The following is a 10,410-nucleotide window of genomic DNA, read 5'->3' as shown; positions in this document are numbered from 1 at the left end:
ACACTGAAATACTTGCAGGAAAGGTGAAATGCATGATGGGAGAAGTAGTTTTTTTGTAAGTGTTCCTCAAACCTACTAGAATTGATTTATCCAGTGGTTAATTTCCTCCTCAGGCAGGACACTGAAGCCCAAATTGCCATGAGAGTGGGATGTATGAGTGATGGTGGTCGAGGAGACTAGAAAATCTCTAAGTAACAAAGTGTGTTTTGTATTTTTACATGAGTTTGCAGGTCCTCGGAGCAGCACTGTTGTCTGGCGTAGATTTCTTGGGTGGGGTGGTGCTCCTTGCCCTCGGCGCTGGCTGGGGAGTCTTGGACTGTCTGCCTGCAGGTACAGACAACAGAGTCACTGACAGGAAAACAAGCTTTTACAGATTAGACTGAGAGTGTTGGATATACACAGTCAAAACCAATTACACTTTATCACAATGAAACTAATATTTCATTTCAAATCAGTCATATAGGGCATGAGTGGAGATATAAAGTCCAGTGAGGTGTGGTTTAAATTGGTCTGTTAGCAGAATAAGAATTAAAAGAGGATTTCTGGGGACGCAGTATGAGGAAATACCTTGAACCGCGTTTCTGGATAGAGCCCGAGTCTCTGGAGGAGCTTCTCTCTTCATTCTCGCGCTCTTCTCGTTCAAGCTGCGGTCGAGCTCCCCCCGACATCGTCCGTATCCAGGCATCTCCTTCGCAGCTTGGTCCTGCCCTGAATGCACTTTGGCCATGATGGAAGTGAACTCCCTGTTCTTCACACCACTTTGATTCTGAGAAGAAGCAGAAGGAAGACAGTCTGGAAAAAGAGTTTCTTCATAGCTTATATGTCTTTTCATAGATCATTTCCACGCAGCCGTGTGTCCGTCTGTCTCATTAAATAACTATTTTGTTCTCCTATATTGGGACTTTATCCTCTTACTCATAGGGTGTAGTCCCTATATGAAACAGAATCACGGACAAAAAAAAAAAAACTGTGTGGAGAGAGGAGGCGTTAATAGTGAGAACATACGGGCTTGACCCCCAGGTCCTCCAGGCTCTTTGAGACGGCCCGCTTGAGCTTTCGTCTCATCTTCTTCTTGGTGCTGGGCCTCCTCTTCCGAGCATTGACCGTCACGCTCGGACTCTGTTCCGGCTCAGAGGCGCTGCTCGAGTCTGTAAAAGAAACCTCACTCGGTCAGTCTTGTGTTTACAATCACACATGTTGGCCGTCATACAGTAAATTCTGAAACTCTAAATCTCAGGCGTTAACAGAGAGGGGTCAGGGACGTGGTAGCAGTCCAGCTGTTAAACTGCATTAAATCCATCATGCAGGGAAGCACATGCTCAGCCTGTCTGGGTGTGACCATGTTTGAATGTTCTCATTTTAGTTTTAGGATTTACTCACCAAGACCAACCCTCTTTGGTTGTGGCTCTGGTGCTTGTGCTCTGACCACCACTGGAAAACACAATGAGATGAATGCATTAGGATCATATGAGCCGTTTCTGTTCTGAAGAAGACACGTGAGATGGATCCATACCTGGTACTTTAACTTTATTGTTTTTAACCTGCTCCCTCAGAGCCTCAATGGATTGCTGCATCTCCTGCCTCTGTTCCATATCCTGCTTCATCTGAGCCTCAATGGAAAGCTGCATCTCCTGCCTCTGTTCCATCTCCTGCTTCCTCTGAGCCTCAATGGATTGCTGCATCTCCTGCCTCTGTTCCATCTCCTGCTTCATCTGAGCCTCAATGGAAAGCTGCATCTCCTGCCTCTGTTCCATCTCCTGCTTCCTCTGAGCCTCAATGGAAAGTTGCATCTCCTGCAGCCTCTGTTCCATCTCCTGCTTCCTCAGAGTCTCAATGGAAAGCTGCATCTCCTGCAGCCTCGGTTCCATCTCCTGCTTCCTCTGAGCCTCAATGGAAAGTTGCATCTCCTGCCTCTGTTCCATCTCCTGCTTCCTCAGAGCCTCAATGGAAAGCTGCATCTCCTGCAGCCTCAGTTCCATTTCCTGCTTCAACTGTTCCATTTCCTGCTTTAGCTGCTGGCTTCGCTCCTGCTCTGCAGACACAGACGACCGAACTCTGCTCAGCTCGTCCAGCAGCTGGAGAACATGAAGAGGATGTGTTTTACAACAGGGCCGTTCTTAGACTGCTTGTTTAATATTTCACATGCGCCAACTCTGACAGAAACTTACCTTATTCATTTCAGACTTGTGGTGGTCCTTGGTCTGTTGCAGCTTGGATTGCCACAATTCTTCCTGGAGAGAAATATTTTAAGCATTTTGTGTTATCACATCACTTCACTCATTTCTAGGTTGTAAAATATCAGCTCCCTGCGCCACTGACCTGCTTCTTCAGCTGCTGCTCAAGGTTCAGCAGGAGTTTTGCCTGTGACTGAGCAGAGTCGGCTTGGATTCGCTCAAAGCGAACCATCTCCTCAGCCTTGAGTTGTTCTCGCTCGCTCTCAAGTCGCTTCTCCTGGAATTGCACAAAAAAACAGTGAAATCACAAGTGCCTGTTATAAGAGTGGAGGCTTCAACAAGATTTCCAGAGAGAACTATTTCCCCAAATCAGTTTTCAAAATCTGATCAACCTCACTTCAAATCAGTTGGCAACTATCGCTGTACATTTTCTGCCAGGAGTCGACAAGCAGCTTCAACTAACATGCAAAATAATTCACTTAATTTGAATAACAGCAGACAGCGTTCACACGAATTTTGTTTGAAAATTTTAAATCAGAGAGAGCGAATGAATGCATCAAGTTTTCCTTAATCGCTCGTTACTACCACGTAACAACAAATCTGTTCGTACGAGGTTCTCCGATGTTCTGCTTTTCTTACCTGAGCTGTTTTGAGCTGCAGGTTCTGCTGCAGCTGAACGTTCATCTCCTTCAATCCGCTGATCTCCGTTTTAAGAATATCGATCTGCGGTTTAATTTCACGATCCGACTGCAGCTCTGGAGGAAAGAATAAGAGTCATATCACTTGTATTAATTAAAAGCTCATCTACAGGTAAAATACAAGACTCTGTTCTGAACCCTTTTCCAAACTGGCGTCCCGCGGGTCGCCCCTCAGTGGCCACGAGATGATGGTGCTCAAATCAATCCAAAACAAACACCATCATAGCTACAACATTCAGTCTTTTAGAAGCAGAAAAACAAGGGCTCCGTCTTCTACCTCCTCATGTTGAGGTAGAAGACGCAACGTTACGTGTATCTGACTTTACTTCTGTCCCTCTCTCTCTCTCTCTCTCTCTCTCTCTCTCTCTCTCTCTCTCTCTCTCTCTCTCTCTCTCTTTGTGTCAGGTGGACTTACGGCTCTCATGGTCCTCAGGATGACGGCGTTGGATGTGACTCTGGAGGAATTGTGGCGTAAGGAAGCCCTTCTTACAAACTTTACACTAAAAGAAAGAAAGAAAGAAAGAGAGAACGTTATTGATTACATTGTACAAGGCAACTCCCATTACTGAGGAAACAGGTCAGTGTAGATCAGTTATTGAGCCTCCTCTGTAAGCTGAGCTGGTAGCGCTCCTAGCAGCTTACCTTATGGCTACAGAGGAGCAGCTGGGACTGCAGGTCGCTCACGACCTTCCCCTTCAGCATAAGTTCTTCGTTCAGAGCCTTCACCTTCTCCTCCTGTTGGCTCTGCTGCTCCAGCAGCTGCTTCTGCTCCATGCGCGCCGCCTCCAGCCTCTCCTCCGCTGCATGCTGGTTGAGGCTGAGGACTTCCTGGCAGTGGAGCAGCCACTCCACGGAGAGCTGCCCCAGCTGCAGGAGCTTGAGCAGACCCGGGTCCACAGGGCTCCGGCACTCCTGGCACCGCTCCCCATCCAGGCTGCACAACGTCACTTCGTTGATGTGAGCCTGCAGAGTGTCTATGTCCAGCTGGCTTTTCACAAGGTTTATGTCCACCTTGTTAATCTGCCGCCAGTCCACCTTCTCCCCGCGATGGCGGAATTTGAAGGGGGGGACAGTGGAGGTGCCACTGGAGGGAGTCATCCCCGCTGCGGGTACAGAGGTGTGGCTGAGCGGGTTGTTCAGGAGGGATTGGATCCCCGCTGATGAGTTGGTCCCTTGTTTCATTGTGTAGTGGTAGTACATTTCGTGTCACTTGTGCCGTGTCACTTGTGTAGGGGTAGTAGTACAACCGTTGTGAAATGGCTGCAACAAACAGAATGACGATAACATGTCATCTATTTCACTACATAACATGGCATCTATTTAATCGAAGGAGCCTATGATGATATAGAATATTATTAAAGGCATATACTGGCAGGAAATGAATACGGGTCCAATGATGTGCTCTAGAAGGGAAGTGATACAAAGACGAAGGTAACAAAGGAAACTGTTAAAGTATCATTATAGAGAACGCTCTTCTCATTGTTTTACGGTAGCAGTATTGCCCGTTTTAGGTGTTACGGTTTCTGTGTTTATGACGTATGTTGTCAGTTCCCTTGTTACCTGTGCATGAGATGGATGAATAGAGCCGGTGCACATGAGAATAAAATACTTAAACAGACGCTACGCTCATACTTTTTACGCCAAGTTACACTGCGCGAGTCAATATAACTTAACAGAAACATTAAAATAAGATTTGTGATGTTCAGATACAAGTGAATTGCTGAATACTGAGTGAAGACATTCATTCACTGCAAAGATATCAACATCATAATCTTCTCCTGAAGATGTATAGCTGGTGAATTAGATCCTTTTTATTTTGAAGTGTCTACACTGTAAATGCAAACATGGTATTTAATCAAAAATAGTAAATTGACTTAAATCAGTTTTATCAAAATGCTATTAACACTAGCTTTTAGTAAGTTATTTGTAATTTGTGGTTGGAAAATCTGACCAGCTCAGTCTGCTTGAGCTGGATTGATTTAGAAAAAGTACGTTTTTGATAATTGTGCTTATTTTCTGTGTTGGAATGTAGCTAAGTACATTTACTCAATACTGCACTTAAGTACAAAGTACTTTAAGTACTTGAGTTTTTTTTCACATTAATTTCTACTTTTACTCCACTACATTTCAGAGGGAAACATTAAATGTTTTACGTCACTGCATATGTAATGATATACGTGATATATAATAATAATCATAAGAGCCATTTTCCTCTATTGAGTATGCTACTTTTTACTTTTTATATTTATTTAATATTTATTTTGCAGTCATATGTTTTTACTTAATTGAAATTTTCACTCCAGGACATGTACTTGTTTTGTAACAGAATAATTTCACGGAGTAGTATTAGTACTTTTGCTTTGTTATGGTTTTGAAAACTTCGCCCGCTTTTTATTTTTTTTTCGACCTATCGGCATGCGCAAATCCGTCCTCTCTACCATTGACGGTACATGCCCGCAACGGACGACGTGTACCTGAGCTGTACTGAGCTGGACCGTATTGAGCTGCAACGGCACTCGTGCTTTATCGCGTACTGACTCACGATGAGAGAATGATTCCGGCGGTTTGTGAGTTTCCATGAACAGGAGGGCATTCACATGGCAGAACATCAGAGCAAGTCTTGATGTATAATTTTAGTTTAAGCTAGGCTGCTAAGTTTGGTACTATGCTAACTTAGCTAAATTTAGCCACCAACAATAACAGTCTGTGCTTGTCAAAGACAGGTGTGTGACTGGGGATATCACCGCAGTCAACTAACTTAATTTTATTTCATTTAACCCTGCTCACTTAACACTAGTTAATATTTATAGCTGTGCCGTTTCCATGGTTACCACGTGTAGCGCGCTCACTGTCAGTCGCTCAGTCTGATTCCACGAGGGAACGCAGTGAGAGCCCACAGATCAGACTTGGTACAGACAAAAGTGTCTCCCTATCTGAAAAGATCTTAACACCCAGTTTATCATAGGCAAACTATTTGCTGGCATACTCAGTGGCCTAAGTTATTCTTTATGTACATTATAATACAGTCTTTGTGGGTAATAGGCCGATAATACAGTTTTTACTTGTACTGCACTCAAGATGTTTGTGAGTTGTGGTGAGCTTTGGTTGTGTTTAATTGTTGTATTCTTTTTAACTGTCCCCTTACAGGCTCAGGCAGATAGTGGTCAATCCACAGTTCCCTTGATGTCTAGCCACATAAGTGAGTTGTTTATCATTTACCTTTTGTACTGGAGTGTTCGTTCTTGTCTTAAAGAAGTTCAATGATTAAAAGCTTGACAATTAGATACATTTTTTGCAAGGATTTTTTTTCTATAGCTCTGGTATTTCAAATCTGATACTGCATGTTAGTGTTTTTTTCTTTCTATTTTGCTGGCCTTAATGCTAAACTTATCTTTTCTTCCCTTTCAGATTTTTAAGAAGACAAAAAAACTTCCTATGCAGTGGACGTGTAAGTACTGCACATTCATCTCACAAATGATGGACCAATCATTCCCACTACGCAGACAAGAAATTGTAAAAAAGGAGCCGGCTGTACACAACATGGTTGAACGATGGCCAGCACTCTTCATAGAGAGACAGGTAAGATATTTTTGTTCTCAACCAATAAAATAATGCCAGTCAAAAAGAAATGTAAGGTGTGTGGCTAGAACTCCAAACACACTTGTTGGAATGTTAACACCTCTGCCGTCTCTCCATCTCTCTACTTTTTAAGGTGTTTGCCGAGTTTAATAGAATCGGCAGTAAGAATCTTGAGGGAGACTTCTTTGAGGCTCTGGACCAGTACACCCTGCGGTTCATCGAAATTTTCAGAACAAAAAAGGGAACTGTTGGCCGGAAACTCAGTGAGCTGATGCAGCACATGAGCTGGATGGTAAGTAGGTTCATTTTGCTTTTGATCTGTATGATAGTTTATCAATCAAGTTCTAAATGAGATGATCCAGACCAACCTGTTCTATTTTCTGTCTGACCTGTGCTTGTGCCAAATAACTCTGTTAACTGGTCTTTTCTCTCTCTCTGTATCATTAGACATCAGACGTGACAGTACTTCGCTCTGTTGTCCTCAAAGGCATTCCGACTTTACTTGGTGACGACTCCAGTGAATTCTTCAAGACATGCTCTGTAAGTACTTGCACATAAGTAAAAGTTTGGTGTGCATTAATATAAAACTATACCTGTGCTGACAGAAGATGTAATCCTATCTGCACAATATACAACATACATTTTGTACTCCACAGCTAATATGAGAGGTATTTAAATAGCCTGTACATAAAAATGTACATTAATTCATTTTAAATCTAAGGAGCAGAAGTCTAGGTTGAAAGGTCGGTGTCACTGTTCAAGAATATATGGACCTTGTGGACCATAGCTTCAGTTTAACCATACCAAATTTATTTTGTTGGACAATCCATGTGAACACATATTTAAAACCATATTCTCTAACAAATGCTTTCAACACTAAAAATTTATGTTTTAGAAAAGCATAAATTGCCAATACTGAAGAATGTGTGTTTGTGTGTGTGTGTGTGTGTGTGTGTAGGATACAGCAAGAGACGAGGCCCTAGAATGCATCACTGTTGGTGTGCTGACAGTTGTCAGTGAAGATAGTCCTCACGAGGGTCTAAGTTCAGTGGACCTCCAGCCCATCTCCACTGCCATCATTCTGGAGGGAGGTATCGTCATGGATCGTATTAAAAACTTGCCTCAGGCAGTTTGTCTGTTATTTGGGCTTACATTTGCTTTGCATTTGGATTACCCAAAATGCATGGCAAATACACTCAACTTCATTCAGACTGTGATGCTTGGACTGGGAAAGAAAAACCTCCCACCGAAACTGTTAACTCTGAAGAACAGTCTCCTGGATTAGACTAGTAAAGAGCCATCAGCTGTCAGCAATTTGCAAGTTATAATAATGTTCTCATGTTATCAGATAATGTTTGATGCTTTCATGCAACTGAGCTGGCTTGATTACAATCTAAATAAAAAAAAAAAATCCATTCAAGTCTGTACCATGTGATGCTGGTATGCTAATAGTGGAAATAGTGCCAAGTTGTGTTACAAAGAGTTGTTGTTAGATAATGTAGTCAACAGTGAACCTAGCAAGGTTGACCTGTTTAAATTTGTGTTTTGGGAAAAGTTTTAATACTTGTTATGTAGTAAAATACAAACCCCAAGGAGTGATGTTTTTAACCTTGTTTAAACAGGTGTTTACCTGTTTAATATTGTGAGACTGTTACATGCAAAATTAGTTCACAAAAATGTGGGTTTATTTTTGACTCGTCCATGTCATGGTGCACAGTCCGATCAAACCACAAGTTTGTTGTTTAGCTGCTGTTTTGTATTTGAATGTACAAGAAAGTGATACTTGGGAACAGAACACTTGAGGCTGAATAATAGATGTAATGCACATTGTTATTACAGTAGCTTAACATAGATCACACTATGAGCAATTTTACAATTAGCTTTAATATACATTGAATATGACAAGAGGATGGAGAACAGTAATTTTATTGATTACTGTAAGGTTATTACATGAGTAATAAAACTTTTATATTGGAGAATTGGAATCAAAAGTAATAACAGTATCAAATGTTTATTGTTCAGCCTAGATCTGTAAATGATGCAATTTATTTTTATTTTTAATAAATGTTGTAATGCAGCTGAATCAACCCAGTGAGTGTTCTTTTAAAGTATATTTTTGTGGTGTTTTTGCCTTTATTAGGTAACAACAGCTAAAAATAGATAAGAAATAGGGGTGAGAGAGAGAAAAAGGACAAAGACCCATTCAAGGTAATTAGTTTGTTTAATTTAAGTGAACTTGAAAAATTAGTGAGTAGTAAGTTGTAGGTATTTAGTAATTCTAAGTGGGGTTAAATTTGTATCAAGCAGTCCACACAAAATGAAAAAATTAACTTAACACTAAGCATGGTTATTAAGTTACATGAACTTAATTTTTTTGTTTCTGTTTTACTACTTGATTTAGTACTGCACACTTAAAATAAACAAGCTTTTGTAACTCACTCATCTTAAGATTACTTTGCTTAATTTTTTTGAGGCAACGAGTTTGCATACTTTTTTTAAGTAAGGTCAACTAATTAGACTTTACAGTGTAGAATAGAATAGTTTAGAGCATTATAGGATATAACAAGATATAATAGGATAGGTTAGAGCATTATAGAATAGAATAAGATAGAATGGGATAGAATAGAGTATTATAGAATAGAATAGCACAATATAGAATAGGATAGTTTAGATCATTATAGAATTTAACAAGATAGAATGAGAAAGAAAAGAGTATTATAGAATAGCACACGGTAGAATAGGATAGTTTTGAGCATTATAGAATAGAACTATATAGAATAGAGTATTATAGGATAGAACAAGATAGAATAGGATATTCTATAATGCTCTTAACTATCTAATTCTATCTTGTTATATTCTATTCTATTCTATGTAGTAAATGCCGTAATCTATCCAAGATCGATTAGGATAAAACAGAATAGAATAGAATAGAATTGAATTGATTATAGAAAAGAGTATAAAAGAATAAAATAAGTTGAACTGTTAGATGAGTATTATAAAATAGAGTAGAATAGAATAGAATTGAACAAAATAGAATAGAATAGATTAAAAAACAGAAAATAATAGGCTAGCATCTATTCTGTCCTATCCTATTCTATTCATGTATATTCTGTCACATTGGACCATAATGCATCTCTCTCTGTCCAGGGTGATCAACATTCAACCAATTTGACTCCAGGGAGTCAAATTGTATCTGAGTGTGGCAGTGAAACGTACCAAACAGTAGAATTTATCGATTATTGTCTCAATCCATTGTCAATAAAACACCCATCACATATTAAAGATACATATCACTCAACAGACATTGTTAAAAACCAACAAATCCCTCCAAATTCATTATTCTTCACAATGGATGTAGAAAGCTTTTATACCAATATTGATACCAAAGCCGGACTATTGGCTGTGAAAAACAAAATTAAGTAATATCCTAATATAAAAATGCTGGATCCGGCACTATTACAATTATTGGAAATCATCTCACATTGAGTTTAATGGACAATTTAATGTACAAATCAAAGGGGCGGCGATGGGTACAAAATTTGTACCTGCCTGTGGCAACATTTTCACGGTAGATTGGAAAGAAAAAGCCCGTGCAAATTGCCCCAATAGCCACTTCATTATTATAAATATTTAGATGACATGTGGGGGATTTGGGCGCACTCCAAGGAGGAGTTTGATGAATTTGTTAATATAATGAACACACAATGCTACCATCACTCTTAAGTACTCTTTAAACCAGTGATTTTCAACCTTTTTTGAGCAGCGGCACATTTTTTACATTTGCAAAATCCTGGGGCACACCACCAACCAAAATGACACAAAATGACACTCTATGGCCTAACACAGTACATATAATACATATAGTTAGTTACATAGTTTATAAATGTATTAAAAAGCACTATTTTAAATTATTTCAGACCTTTATCACTCTGATCTTTTAATGAGCACAAATTTAATCA

At 40.0% G+C, this 10,410-nt stretch overlaps 1 protein-coding gene across 1 annotated transcript; it reads right to left on the bottom strand.

The window, feature by feature from the left end:
* Positions 1 to 214: 214 nt before the first annotated feature.
* On the bottom strand, positions 215 to 4,307 carry LOC133960816 (cilium assembly protein DZIP1-like). Its single transcript, XM_062395659.1, has 10 exons — positions 3,515 to 4,307; positions 3,288 to 3,372; positions 2,760 to 2,929; positions 2,320 to 2,451; positions 2,169 to 2,231; positions 1,514 to 2,075; positions 1,381 to 1,431; positions 1,006 to 1,148; positions 568 to 766; positions 215 to 324 (listed from the first exon to the last, which is right to left on the bottom strand). The coding sequence occupies exons 1-10, from the start codon at positions 4,070 to 4,072 to the stop codon at positions 215 to 217; spliced, it is 2,073 nt and encodes a 690-aa protein (XP_062251643.1). The 5' UTR covers positions 4,073 to 4,307.
* Positions 4,308 to 10,410: the final 6,103 nt, after the last annotated feature.

This window comes from Platichthys flesus, chromosome 9, assembly GCF_949316205.1.
Source record: "Platichthys flesus chromosome 9, fPlaFle2.1, whole genome shotgun sequence".
In the NCBI taxonomy this organism is placed as follows: domain Eukaryota; kingdom Metazoa; phylum Chordata; class Actinopteri; order Pleuronectiformes; family Pleuronectidae; genus Platichthys; species Platichthys flesus.
The sequence above is the reverse complement of the archived record's forward strand: the minus strand, read 5'-3'. Positions and strand labels throughout refer to the sequence as shown.

Bases quoted from the DNA above. Each gene is read 5' to 3' on its own strand.
- LOC133960816 (XM_062395659.1), bottom strand. From the start codon at position 4,072: ATGTACTACCACTACACAATGAAACAAGGGACCAACTCATCAGCGGGG. The intron at 767-1,005 runs GTATGTTCTCAC...GCTTCTTCTCAG, and splicing joins AGGACCTGGGGGTCAAGCCC to AATCAAAGTGGTGTGAAGAA. The intron at 325-567 runs GTATTTCCTCAT...CTGTACCTGCAG, and splicing joins ATCCAGAAACGCGGTTCAAG to GCAGACAGTCCAAGACTCCC.